The sequence below is a fragment of the Scyliorhinus canicula genome, chromosome 13 (genome assembly GCF_902713615.1).
Source record: "Scyliorhinus canicula chromosome 13, sScyCan1.1, whole genome shotgun sequence".
Classification (NCBI taxonomy): Eukaryota; Metazoa; Chordata; class Chondrichthyes; order Carcharhiniformes; family Scyliorhinidae; genus Scyliorhinus; species Scyliorhinus canicula.
In genome coordinates this window covers 44969135-44983905 of record NC_052158.1, presented here as the reverse complement: position 1 = coordinate 44983905, position 14771 = coordinate 44969135, and the positions used below count along the sequence as shown (strand labels likewise).

The window sequence follows — 14771 nt, the reverse complement described above, 5'->3', positions numbered from 1 at the left end:
AGATGAGTCGACCTTTCATATTTCTGACTTGAGGGGGTTCATCTGCCTCGCTGAGTGTCATAAGTGGCTGCTCCGGAGGAGGGGCACCACCAGTATGGGGCTGTGGTCTGTTCTTGTGGACCTGCAAGTCTCGGCTACGGAGGTGGTCCATGTGCCAATTTGATTCTTTACCTTGTATCCGTACAAAGTATGGGATCAGCCCTCGATGCTTTACTACCGTCACTGGGATCCACAACGTCCTGTCGGCGAAGTTCCAGACCTAAACTGCGTTGCCCGCTAAAAATTCTCTGATTGGTCTTGCCTGTCCCGTTTCAACTTGTTCCTGCTTGTCTCCGATCTTTCCCCTGATCTCCGGGAAGATGAGACTAAACCTCATGCGCCACCGACATCCTATTAACAGTTCCAAGAGTGGGTTCCGCCCCCACAACCCAAAGATGTGCAGGATAGGTGGATTAGCCACGCTAAATTGTCCCTTAATTGGAAAAAATGAATTGGGCATTCTAAATTTAAAAAGTTCCGAGTGCTACTCTGGTGGTGGCGTTTGGTGTGATAGAAAAATAAATGGGTGAGACGGGTGTCTGGGAAACCTAAGGTCTGCTTCTGTATGCCAAGCTTAGATGTCTGCACTGCCCGTTCAGCCAAACTGATAGGTGACGGGTGGTATGGTGCAGTTTGTACATGATGGACTCCGTTTTGCTTTAGAAAGTCGACAAATTCCAAATTCGTAAAAGCAGTGCCGTTGTTCAACAACAATGCCTCGGGAAGCCCGTGAACACTAAAGGTTTGCCCGAGTCGCTCTTGATGACGTCATGGTCATTCGGTGAACATCCATCCATTTTGAATGTGTGTCAATGATAATGAGGTGCATTGCTCCATGAAAAGGCCCCGTGAAATCTATGTGGAGGCAGAACCATGGTTGGCCGGATCCATTCCATCCTCGTCTCCAGTGTAAAGTACCAGGCACACAACCACTTGGAAGTGATGACTGTAACTCAAATATTTAGTATACCAATTATATTACACCTTCTACTCCCTGATGGGTCTCCCTCGCACGGCCCCCACTTAGGATGGGGTATTTATGTCCCAGATGCTCCTGGATTAAGGAGGTAGTACCGCCCCCCTCATCTAGGTGAGACCCTAGGGACTCTGAGGTTACGGATTACTTGGCCTCCTGTAGGGTTATCACACTCAAGACCATCCTTGTGAATGTTTTTTGCACCTTCTCCAGTTCCTTTCTGTCCTTTTTTAATATGTTGATTTGAATTGTGCACAGCTCTCCAAGTGTGGTCAAAACAAGGTTCTTGACACGTTCAACATCACTTTTCTGGATCTCAAGTGTTATTGTTTGATTGTTTGTAAAATGTCCATGTTGCTACTCTTAATGATTGATAAATCTGTAGTTCTGCTCTTGCACAACTTGTAAATATGGTTGTTGTTCCTCCCTAACCTCTCCAATTGAAATAATTTGTCCACAGGAAGTCATGAAGACAAACTGTTGTTATTTTCAAAACTCCATCATGTCAGTCTCCAAATCCCGAAAGTGCACACAGCCAGCTCTTGGAATCCAAATGGGCAAAATACTGAGAATGCGCAGGTGGCACAATGGCACAGTGGTTAGCACTGCTGTCCCAAGGCGCCGAGGACTTGGGTTCGATCCCAGTCCTCACTGGTTGGCACCGGCCCAACTGCGCATGCACGGGACCCGAGTCTCTGGCGCCCCCTAGCACATGGCGCCCCGGGCGACTGCCCGAGTTGCCGGTGCCTTGAGCCGGCCCTGCCCGTGGATGGAGGTGGCTAGCACGAGGGGACATAGCCTTAAATTGAGGGGTAATAGATATAGGACAGAGGTCAGAGGTGGGTTTTTTACGCAAAGAGTGGTGAGGCCGTGGAATGCCCTACCTGCAACAGTAGTGAACTCGCCAACATTGAGGGCATTTAAAAGTTTATTGGATAAGCATATGGATGATAAGGGCATAGTGTAGGTTAGATGGCCTTTAGTTTTTTTTCCATGTCGGTGCAACATTGAGGGCCGAAGGGCCTGTACTGCGCTGTATCGTTCTATGTTCTATGTTCTGCTTTTCAATTCGATTTAGCCGCTCGGGCTCGCGCTTCCTCACAACCGCAACAGGCGCGTGGCAGAACTACAACTCCCATCTGGCACCGCGTCCGGCTCTCCTGATTCCAGACTGCCACTCCTCACTGCGCAGGCTCTGGGCCCCAGGCAGTATGGGTAATGTAGATTCGAGAGGGTGAGAGTCTGTCCGGAAAGCGGCTGTGCAGAAATGGGCGGGGCAATGATGCGTTGAAGCCCCGCCTCCTGCTATGTGAATGGCTTCTCAGAATGATTGCCAAGTCAATTCAGAATGACGCTCCTCTTAACTCTGTCTCTGAATGGCTACAAGAACCGTCAATCAGAGAGCTGAGCTGTTTGATTGGCTGTGTTGGATATGGAAGGTGTTTTTTGGAAACATTTCCCTTCTGATTTACAGAATGAGTTTTGTTGATGGATCATTGCTGAATATCAGAAGGTGAGGTGTAATTATCTGGGAGGGGCAGAGACACATTTATTGAAATGTATTTTATTGTCTTCTTTTAAGATTTTACCTCAAGGCCTCGGCCTTTCCCAGAAGCCTGGGCTTGGATTTGATAGTTTTGCCCACTGCTGTGTCTGAGAGCTGAATTTGGGATGTGCAGTCTGAGTGAGTGCAAACCCTCCAATGAGCTACACTGAAGTATATTCTTTAGCTTCCAGCACGTTTTGCCTAGTCTGTCTTCTTTAAATAATTTTGGAAAATAAGGGGAGAATTTTTACATTATTTCTCCTTAGTGTTTTCTTAAATTAAACACAGACTTGAAGGGTAAAACTAGTTTTCACCAGCACGATTCGAGCTCATAGTGAATTCATAACCCATTTTACACTCTGCCTGACTGTCTTTTCCTTTGCCCTCATGGTGCCTGGGAAGTTGAGTCTGGGTGGAGGAAAGAAAGTAGGCACGTTGTCTGCTCCTGGTTACTATCCAATGTCCCTGCTGGAAACAGTGACAGTCGAGTGAGGAAAAAGATAAGACTTAAATTTGACCTCCCACATGGGAATAGCATACTGACACTCGATATGGAACAGTCTCTCACGGAGTAGTCAGCCCCTTAAGCAAAGGAGGAAAGGAAGTTGGAGGAAATCATATTTTATTTTCCTATTTTGCAGAAGGATTACGCTGTACTACACCAGAGAGGATTGACACCGCAGATAGATCCTGACCATCAATCAACGAATAACTGCACAACTGTGGTATGACATCCAGTCCCTTCAAAGCATTGCTGAACACAGTTGGGCAGTGAAACTATCATCTGGGAATCAATCGGGTCGGGGGTCATCAAATCATCAGATTTTAAATTGGTAAGAGAGAACCAATCTTTCTGGATGGTCATCCGTGGGTGATAGGTCAGAGTGAGACTGGGAGAATGTGTGATTGGACTCCAAGTGTGGTGAGAGCTTCAATCATTCATCAAGCCTCATGAACATGGAACGCACTCCCAGCTATGGTAGTGGAATCGGACATTTTAGGAACTTTCAAGCAGTTATTGGATAGGCATATGGAGTGCACTAGAATGATTGGGAGTAGGTTGATTTGACCTTAGTTTCAGACTAGTTCGGCACAACATCGTGAGCTGAAGGGCCTGGACTGTGCTGTACAGTTCTATGTTCTATATGAACCACTGACTCATTCCTGCAGGTGAGAGGCTGTTCAAACTTGAGGTGTAAGAGGAGTGCTCCACAGGATCGTAAGACCTGTTAACTGACAACATCCATCTCTTGTTCCACCCATAACACGAGACCAGTAACATGGAAGCGAAACCGTTCACATGTGAGGTGTGCAATCGAACCTTCACACGTTCATCGACACTTGTAAATCACCGACGCATTCACACCGGAGAGAAACCCTTCAAGTGTGAGGTATGTGACCAAGCTTTTACATGGCCAACAAATCTCTTGCAACACCGACGCCTGCACACTGGGGAGAAACCTTTCAAGTGTGAGGTGTGTGACAAACCCTTTGCACAATCATCGGCCCTGGTGGATCACCGGCGCATTCACACAGGAGAGAAACCGTTCATGTGTGAGGTGTGTGCCAAATCATTCTCACAGTTATCATCGCTCCGCGCACACCGACGCATTCACACAGGGGAGAAACCTTTCACATGTGAGGTCTGTGACAGATCATTCTTGCACTCATCTCACTTCCGTGTTCACCAGCGCATTCACGATGGTGAGAAACCTTTCATTTGTGAGGTGTGTAACAAAGCCTTCACAAACTCAACCAACCTCCTGATGCACCAACGCATTCACACAGGGGAGAAACCCTTCAGATGTGAGATATGTGAGAAGGTTTTCAGCCACTCCTCTGCACTGCTGAGCCACCAGAGGATCCACACAGGGAAGAAACCTTTCAAATGTGAGATGTGTGACCGAGCCTTCGCACATTCATCAACGCTTGTGAATCACCGACGCATCCACACTGGGGAGAAGCCGTTCATGTGTAAGGTGTGTAAGGAGGGCTTTGCTCAGTTATCACGCCTGGTAAGTCACCAACGCATTCACACTGGGGAGAAACCATTCTCGTGTGAGGTGTGTGACAAATCATTCTCACGATCATCAACTCTTCGCGAACACCAACATATTCACACAGGGGAGAAGCCGTTCACCTGTGAGGTGTGCAAAAAATCATTCTCGCACTCATCTCACTTTCGTGTACATCAACGTATTCACACAGGAGAGAAACCATTCACCTGCAAGATGTGTCAGAAATCATTCTCACGGTCATCATCCCTCCGCCGACACCAACACATTCACAAGGGAGAAACCGTTCACATGTGAGGTGAATGACAAAGATGACAGAAACTCATTTAATCTGTTCCATCAAAGAATTCCCAGATGGGATAAATTTGTCCAGTCTGAGATTTAGGATGAAGCTTTCACAACTCTTCAAAGTTCCTGGGTACCAGTGGATCCACATTGAAAACCCATTCAGACATGAGATATGTCACAAGGCTTTTACACAGTAAATGCATCTCCTGGTTAGTGAAAACACAACATGTGGGAGATGACCTATGCAGATATCACACTTAGGATTTGGCTTGAGACCTTCCATAGGAACCTCCGACATGGGGTTTGTTTCCAGACAAATCCGTCAAGAAACATTTCGGGAACAACACCAGGAACTCTTTGTTACATTTATCTGCGAGACCAAAACATTTGACTCAGTAAATTGGGAGGCTCTGTGGATTGTGCCCCAATGATTCGGATGTCCAAGAAACTTCTTCACAATCCTGCAATTGCTTCATGATGATATGATTGTCTCGAGTGAGAGATCTGAAACAGAACCATTCAAAATCCTGACTGGTGTCAAGCAAGGCTGTGTGATTGTCCCCATTCTATTTACAATGACAGTGATTGTTCACCTCATAAAAGATCAACTGCCCTCGAGTGTCAGTATTAAAAATCATCTTGATGGGGAATACATTGACCTTGGTCACCTCCTTGTCAAAACTAAACTGACCACCATAAACTACAGTTTGCAGATGCCTGCAGGTCGTTGCCCACCCTACAACAGATTTGTAAACCCCTCTCATCTCTTTAATTCTGTCTATATGAAACTCAGCCTGTCCCTGAATGTGGCCAAAACAAAACTCATTGATCAATCCACACCTGGCTAGTCAGATATTTCACCTCCCATATATGTTGAAGTAGAGACTCTGGAATATGTTGAGCGCTTACCTGACCTCGACAGCCACCACTCTCAAAAGACCTCAATTGACCAGGGAGATCCAACATTGGGTCAGCTGTGTCAGTTCAATCTTCGACCATCTACAGCAGCGTGTGTTTGACTGCAGCAGTTGGGACTTCAAAGAATCAAGAAGACAGATCACGACCATCAAGGGAATTAGTGATGAGCATCACATACTGGGCATGTCATCAAAGCTTACAACTCTTCATAGAATGAAAAATGCAAGTCAATAAAAAGACCCAGTATATAGAGCAGTTGTCAGCACCACACTCCTGTACTGCAGCAAGACCAGGACTGCACATCAGCAGCTCATATAAGCGCTCGAGAAATCCCATCAGCAATGCCTCTGCCATGTCATCCACATTGACTGGCAGGATTATCGCAAAAACACTCATGTCCCTCTTGAATTCAGGTCCACAGCTATTCAGAGAAAACTCCGATTAATCAACTTTGATCAGCTGAACGCTGTTCCAATGGATGGAAACCATCTGCCCCACAGATTCTGTTCTCACAAGTCTACATTCAACGGAATACAAGCTCAGTCTGTACAACCTGTCCTCATAATTTAGCCCAGGGACATTCTGGTGAATCTACACCTCCAAGGCCAATATATCCTTCCTGAGCTGCAATTGCCAGAACTGAACTCAGTTCTCTAGATAGGGTCTAAACAGAGCTCTGTACATCTGGAATAGAACTTCCACAAGCACGCCGTTGGTTTAGGGAGGAGACGTTGTGGATTATCTTTTCAGGATGGTCCTGGAATAATCAGTTTTGACAGAGGAGAGCAGGACCACTAGTGCCTGATGTGGTTCAGTCAGATCTGGTGATGGAAGGCTGACAGTGTGTACCAGATACACTCAACTCTTCACCACTTGGACTTGAGAAGCAGGATGATCAGCCAGGAAGGAAGAGAGCAAAGGTAATTTTGGGGTCAAGGGTGAAGAAGGTGGATATGAGGGAGTGGTTAAACCAGATTGATGGTTACAGAAGCATTGTGAATGGAGGGTCAAAGAGCAGAGAGTTCGGAATTAAACAACGCTGTCCAATTCACCTGGGGGAAGAGTGACTCCCAGGAGTGGAAACTGATTGATCCACGGGCCCACATGACCACTGTAACCATTGGTGTGTTTGTGAGTTGGAAATTAGCTGCATCCTGTGTAACTGAAGTTCGATGTCATTTCTGACCATCGGAATTGGGAGCCAGACTAGAGCACAGGGATTTTAAAGAAACTTCTGTCAGTAGTATTCTGAGAGAGTTTCCCCTGATGTAAGTGTGTGTTAGTTAAGTGAGCCAGCTCTCAGAAGTGGGTATGGGGTAGAATTGGACCCTGCTTTAGTTGGTGATGTGAATTATAGACAGATCCTCTTCGGGGTGTTTGACTAATTTGACTAATACCATGGGTAATGTTTGTCCTCTCCTGTCTGGGAGGCCTACTATCCTGAGTATGGTGAGGGAGTGGAGGTGAGTCTCTACAGACCTGAGTTCCCACAGCCTTCGATGTGATACGGTGCAATATGTTCACTTTGCACTCTTCCAAGATTCATTTCATGTTCTGGGAAAGACATTGAATCATTTTCAAATTCTTTGGAATTTTGGTTGATTCAAAGTTGAATATTGTGTTGTTGTCTGTCTGCTGTTGTATCAATTTTCTGTATAGATTTATAATTCACAATAAATTCACTTTTTAACTAACCCTAAATTACCTGTTTTGTCAGCATGGTGTGTTCCTATTCACTGAAACACTCAGGAGCCTACAGTAAGAGTCCTGTACACAATATCCTGGTCAATGTCACTGTGGCTGGTATACTTTTTCCATCAATGAGTTTAGAATTTCCAGTTCACAGGAAGCAGAACATTTCCCTAAGACAGAAAGACTTGTATTTGCATGTACAAACACCTTGCACCTGAAAAACTTTATGGTCACGGTGGCACAGTGGTTAGCACTGCTACCGCATTGTGCCAACTTCAATTCCGGCCTTGGGTGACTGTCTGTGTGGCGTTTGCACATTCTCTCTGTGTCTGTGTGGGTTTCTTCCGGGTGCTCCGGTTTCCTTCCACAGTCCAAAGATGTTAGGTGAATTGGCCATGCTAAATCGCCCCTTAGTGTCCAAAAGGTTAAGTGGAGTTACAGGGATAGGGTGGGGGAGTGGGCCTAGATAGAGTGCTCTTTCAGAGGGTCAGTGTAGACCCAATAAGCCAAATGGTCTCCTTCTGCACAGTAGGGAGTCTTGGAAGTGCTTTTTAAAGGTTCATCTGTTTTTGTGATGTGGCAGCCAATTAGTGCACAGCAAGCTGCCACAAACAGCAATGTGATAATTTTGTGATGTTTATTGAAGGATCCATGTTTGCAAGACATCAGAGATTTAAGATGTTGTCAGGGCCACACAAATAATTCCTCAGTCTCTGGGCTCCCTGTATAAACCCCACCCACCATTTGTTGAAACACAACCATGTTGTAAAATGAGTGAAGAAATTATCCTGTAGATGTTTCACTGATCATGAAGCTAATCAGATCACAATTTACCATCCTTAAATAAAACTGCTTCAATTTGTCACATTTAAAAAAAGTTAGCTTCAGTAAAACAAAATAAAATACAGCAGACGCTGGAGATCGAAAATAAAAAGAGAAAGTGCTGGAAAAACTCCACAGGTCTGGCAGCCTCTGTGCAGAGATAAACAGTTAATTTTTGCATCCAATATGACTCTTCTACGAAACATATTGGACTCAAAACAGTTCCTCGCCATTTGGAAAATGTCCTGATTTATCTTTCTGAGGTTCAATATAAATTATCTCTCATTTCACCACATTGAACTCCAGCTGCTGCAGTTTCATCTCTCACTATGTCCCTTTGCAACTTTCCTCTCCTATCCACATTACTGACTGTGTCACCTCAATTAGTGTCATCAGTAAACTACCCCAGACTATTCCTTCAACAGCGATCAATGCAATGAGTCTCCAGTCAAGATCTCGAGGGAACACCGCTGGACACATCCTGACAATCAGAGAACATTCCCTTTATCCCAGCTCTCTATTTCCTATCTCCCAAACAAATTGTCAACCCACGTCACAAGGATCCTGCAATTTCACACACATTCATCTTGGTGAATAATCTCCTATGCAGGACATTATCAAATACCTTCTGGAAGTCCATTTAAACAAACCTCCAGAGATCCTGTCCAGCATGTGAATGATCTCCTCAAATTGTTTTATTAAATTCATCATGTTGGTTATAATGACTGCTGCACAAGAATTAACAACAGGTGTAACCACCCAGAGAACACGGTGAACAGAAGATCATAAGAAATAGGAGCAGGAATTGGCCATTCGACCTCTACTGCCTGATGTCCCATTAGTACAATCAAGGTTAATCTTCTACCTCAATCCCACTTCCCACACTATCCCCATCTCCTTTATTCCCTCAGTATCCAAAAATCCATCAATCTCGGTCTTGAATCTATTTAGTGAGTGAACAACCACAGCTCCCTGGGAGAAAGAAAGCCAAAGATTCACTTTGTAAAAAAAAAAATTAGAGTAGTCAATTCTTTTTTTTCCAATTAAGAAGCAATTTAGCGTGACCAATCTACCTACCCTGCTCATCTTTTTGGGTTTTGTGGGAGTGACACCCACGCAGACACGGGGGAGAATGTGCAAACTCCACACGGACAGTGACCCGGGGCAGGGATCAAACCGGGGTCCTCGGCACCGTGAGGCAGCAGTGCTAACCACTGCGCAACCATATTCCAAAGATTCACAACCCTTTCAGTGAAGACATTTCCCATCTCCTTCCTCATCGACTGACCTTCGATTCTAAAACTTGAATGACAGCTCAAAACAAACTTACCACAGCAACAAACGTCTTTGGGTCAGCGAGCGCGTGATGTATCCATCGTCACAGTCAGTGCAGTTCCCTTTCCTTCTCCTCAAACTGGTTGTGCTGTCTCCTGCCTCAAACTGAGCGCATTTAGAAACTATTGTGATGTCTGATCTGACTGGGATGTGCAACGTGAGAAGGAGACTTGTCCTGTGATCACACAGTTTGACCCATTCCAGTTAAAGGGCCTTTATTTTGATTAAACAGAGCTTGTCAAACCCTTGGCATCATTTTGGTGACAATGACTAATTGTGCTGGAATCCAATCACGGTTTCCACTCAGTTACAACCCAGAGAACAAGTTGCATGGGGGATGGATAGGGAAAGGATTGTCAGTCTCTGGACAATGATGTTACGATGTTGTAAACGTTCACTGCAACAGGTGAAGGCCATTCAGCCCCTCTAGCCTGGCCCCCATTTAATTCCATGATGTCCGATCTGTATGTAAAATCCATTTCCCCGTCTTTTGCTCCTGATCCCCTGATAAACTTAGGGACATCAAAACAGTAGGATGCCATTCCGCCCCTCAAACCTGTTCCATCATTTAATTAGATTATGGCTAATTTGCATATTAACCCCATCCACCCGAGTTGGTTCCATATATTTTATTGCCCTTCCTAACATATAACTCCAAGTCTAATTTTACATATTATCAGTTAACGTGCCAAAATAGTCCCTATGTTTGGGGTGTTGGGTAAACTGAAGACACAAGTTAAAGGGACAGTATTTGTCTGGAAAGTGGAGGTGACATTGTTCTCTGAGCATTGGGATGGTTCACAGCTTGGGAGAAACATTATGTATTTTAAAAATTAATTTATGGGGTATGGGCTTTGCTGGCTAGACCAGCATTTATTGCCCTTGAGAAGGTGGTGTTGAGCTAACTTCTTGAACCGCTGCAGTCTATGTGGTGTAGATACACCCACAGTGCTGTTAGGGAGGGAGTTCCAGGTTTTTAACCCAGTGATGGAGAAGGAATTGGCAAGATATTTTCAAGTCAGGATGGTGTGAGACTGAGAGACGACCTTTCAAGTGGTGGTGCCAGGTATCAGCGACCCTTGTCCTTCTAGATTGTACTGGTTGTGAGTTTGGAAGGTCCTGCCTTAACAGCTTTGTTGAATTCCTGCAGTGCATCTTGTGGATGGTACACCTGGATGGTCGTCGGTGGTGGAGGGAGTGAATGTTTGTGGAAGAGATGCCAATCAAGCGGGTTGCTTTGTCCTGGATGATAGCAAGCCTCGAATGTTGTTGGAGCTGCACTTATCCAGGCAATTTAAGAGTATTCCATCACACTTCTGATTTGTGCCTTGTAGATGGTGGACAGGCTTGTCAGGAGGTGAGTTACTCACTGCAGGAGTCCTAGCCTCTGATCTGCACATCTTTGGGTTGTGCAAGTTTGTCAAAGATACAGGGAGAATGTGCAAAATCCACAGAGACAGTGTCCTGGGGTCGGATCAAACCCGGATCCTCAGTTATGTAGGCAGCAGTGCTAACCTCTGTGCCACCGTGTTGCCCTAAGAACAGTTTTTCACACAACTCACACTTGAATTAAATGGTTTCTCCCTAGTGTGAATATGTTGGTGTGTTGCCAGTAATGATGACTGGGTGAATGCTTGATTGCACACTCCACACTTGGAGGATTTCTCTTGATTGTGTGATCCTCTGGTGCCTCAGGAGACGAGGGGCTTGGGAGAAAGTCATCCCACAAAATTGATTGTTGAAGGATTTCTCCCCTGTATGAATCCTCTGGTTTTTCAAGAGGGTCGAAGATTTTGCAGAAGCTTTATTGCAAACATCACACTTGAAGGGTTTCTCCTCTGTGTGAATCCTCTGGTGTATCCGAGGTTCGAAGATATTGCAAAAGCTTTTTTGCAAAACTCACATTTGAATTGTTTCTCTCCTGTGTGGATTGTCTGATGTCGCAGGAGACTCCTTAAGTTGTCACAAACCTTACACTCGACCACTTCCTCCCCTGTGTGAATGAGGTGATGTGCACAGAGGATCCTTAACGGCAAGAGTGATTTGTCATACAATTCACACGTGAAAGATCTCTCTCCATGCAACCATGTTGGTGTCTGCAGAGATGTGATGATTCTGAGAATGATTTCTCACTGTGACGAATTGAGAATTTTAGGAATATTGGATTCTAAATATTGGGACAATTTAAGTGTTAAAAGCCGAGGGTTATAGTGTGTCTGACTGCAGTGGTGATGATATTTTTAAAAAAGATTCTGTTATGCAGGGCCTCGGAGCTTTTAGGAGCCAGAAGGTAAAATTGATCAGAGGAATGTGTTTTTCAGTCTAGGCTTATGCGCTGTGGTTTGACTGAGGAAAGTCTCTGGGGAGTTAATGTACTTTCAGCCTGCAAAGGTAATTTGTTTTTCAGCTTGGGGAGATGAAATCATTGCTGGGTGGAGCTGAGGGAAGCAGAGACATTTGGAAATTATTATTATATTTGAGAAATTATTGGAGAAAGGAGTTAAAGTCTGACCTTTTTGACACTGAGTTCAGAATTCTCTCACAATAGAATAGTTAGAAAAAGAGTAATAATACTGGTAAAGCAGAGCAGTCTTGTTGGAGGACAAGGAAGAAGCTGAAACACACAAGATGAACCAGCCTTTTTGAAGATATTCAGCCAGATTCTGAAGAGGTCCTAACCTCCCGCTAACGAAAGAGGGAGTGAGTCCCATCTTTGCAGGTCCTTCTTCACATCCTCCTCCAGGCTGGAGAGGTTCCGTCCACCAATCCGCCGATCTAAGAGCAATAAAAAAGCCTTTCTATTGCTAGTGCAAACAGGAGTGGCAATAGTGGGCACCCCTGCCTCGTTCACCTGTGCAGCCGAAAGTATTTGTAGCTGGTGGTGTTTGTGCGTTCGTTCAACATAAGAGTGCCGTACAAGAGCTTCACCCACATGGTGAATCCCTCTCCGAACCCAAACCGTGCAAGCACCTCCATGAGGTACCGCCATTCTACTCAATCAAAACCTTTCTCAGCGTCCAGGAAGACGATCACCTCAGGTGTCCTCTCCCTAATTGGGACTACACTACATTCAGCAGGTGTTTGATGTCTGCTATTAGTTGTCTTCCTTTCGCAAACCTGGTCTGATCTTCCGCAATCACATCTGGCAGTTAGCTCTCCAGTCGCCTCACCAGTGCTTTCCCTGATTGCATTGAGTTGATGCTCTCCACAATTTTGCCCAGTCCCGGGGGTGCTTCCAATTCATGTTTTTTGTCCTCCCCCACTGCCGGTATGTCTAGCTTATTGAAGAACTGTTCCATTCACAAGGTCCCTTCCGGGGGCTTGGCGGTGTATAGCCCTCGGTAAAAATTCATGAAGGCCTTATTGATCTTGTTTGGATCCGCTACCATTCTACCGTTACTGTCCCTGCTTTGAGCTATCTCTTTTGCGGAGGCCTGTTTTCTTTGCCGGTGTGCCAGCATGCGGCTGGATTTGTCTCCATGTTCGTAAAAGGCCCCCTGTGCCTTGTGGAGTTGATGGACTGCCTTCCGTGTGGCGAGCAGGTCATCAATAGCTTTTTCCTTTCTGCCAGCAGTTCCACAGTTGGGGGTATTGAGCACTTCCGATCCACTTCCAGCGCGGAGTCGATCAGCCGCTGCTTGGTTTCCCATTCCTTCCTGTCCATAAGGGCTCTATAAGCCATAATTTACCCCCCTGATCACTGCCTTCAGTGCCTCCCAGAACGTGGAGAGTGAAACCTCCCATTCTGGTTGCAAGATACATAATCGTTGATGGCTTGAGATATTTTAGTGTTGAATTTCTTATTGGCGAGGAGAGCTGCATCCAGCCTCCATGGGGTGGGGCGTTGGGCCCATTCCTTCTCCAATCACGTGTCTATGTAGTGTGTCGGATGGTTAGAGATTACAATGGTGGAGTATTCCGCCTTTGTTGTCCCTAGAAGCACCCTCTTCCCAACCCCAAAAGGCCTATCCGTGAGTAGACTTTGTACACGTGTGAGTAGGAGAATTCTTTTGCCCCTGGGTAGTGGAACCTCCATGAGTCTACCCCCCATTTGCTCCATGAAAGTATTCAGTCTGCGTGCAATGCGTGACATTACCTGTTTAACTTTGGGCCTTACACACAGTTAAAGTTGCCCCCCCATGATTTGTCGGTGGGTATCCAAGTCCGGTATTTCAGCCATTGTTTTCTTGACGAACTCTGCGTCGTCCCAGTTCGGGGTATATCTATTTACCAAACTACCGGGGCCTCTTCCAGGATCCCGCAAATCATAATGAATCGCCCTTCTGGGTCCATCACTGTGCCCATCGCTGTAAATGAGACTGGGCACCCCCCCCCCCTGACCTGGTATCAAAACACGAGTGAAACGTTTGTCCCACCTAGCCCTTCCTTAACCGCTGTCGGTCTCTCTTCCTCAGGTGTGTCTGACTCTTAAAATGGACAAGGACTCTGGATCTCTTTACCGCCCCGTTGAGGCTCCTCACGTTCCATGCACCTTTGTGGAAGGGGGTGGCCTCATGTGGGGTGAACCATATTCACCATTTGGGCCCGGCCCTGTGGCCTCCCCTCATTCTCGGACCATTCAAGATGGCCGCCAACTGCTTCCTTTTCTCGCCGGCTGCACGTGCAGCCTATTGCCACCAGCACTCCAGCCCCCCCCCCCCCCCCTCCGTCCATCGCTTCCCACTCCCCCTTTCCCTTGTGTTTCCCCCTTCTAGTTCCCCCCCCCCCACCCCTCGGCTCTGTCCTCCCTCCATACCCCTGACCTTTGTTTCCCCTGAACTTCCATGTTTCTTCTTCCTCCTGCTGGGTGCCCATTCCCTCCAGGAAGGTGTGATGCGGCCTCCTCCTTCACCATACTCTCGTACACCAGCTTACTTGCTAGTGTAGCAGCATCCTTTCCATGCCTGTTTAGCCGCCCCCCCCCCCCCCCCCCCCCCCCGACCCAACCTCTCTGCGAATCATTTCCTATCTATCTTTCCCTTGGCCTTCGTGCTCCGCCTTCTCACTCGTGCGCTCTTACTGTCTGTCTAAGTTGTTCTGAACAGAATTGTTGGCCTTCTCAGGGGTGTTGAAGTAATAATCCTTTGCCTGGTGTGTGACCCATAACCTGGCAGGGTAGAGCATGCCAAACTGCACCTTG

The 14771-nt window shown here is 46.2% G+C and overlaps 2 protein-coding genes across 2 annotated transcripts in view; one reads left to right on the top strand and one right to left on the bottom strand.

Moving 5' to 3' along the window:
* The window catches only part of LOC119976643 (zinc finger protein 721-like), a 999221-nt gene that overhangs the window by 368775 nt on the left and 615675 nt on the right, over nt 1-14771 (bottom strand). The gene's annotated exons all lie outside the window — the stretch shown is intronic.
* LOC119975583 (zinc finger protein 729-like) overlaps nt 2263-14771 on the top strand; it is a 72225-nt gene continuing 59716 nt past the window's right edge. Inside the window, exons 1-3 of the mRNA XM_038815371.1 lie at nt 2263-2528; nt 3203-4872; nt 6196-6328. Of these exons, the coding sequence (XP_038671299.1) occupies nt 3842-4872; nt 6196-6328 (1164 nt within the window). The 5' untranslated portion in view covers nt 2263-2528; nt 3203-3841. The remainder of the gene's footprint in view (nt 2529-3202; nt 4873-6195; nt 6329-14771) is intronic.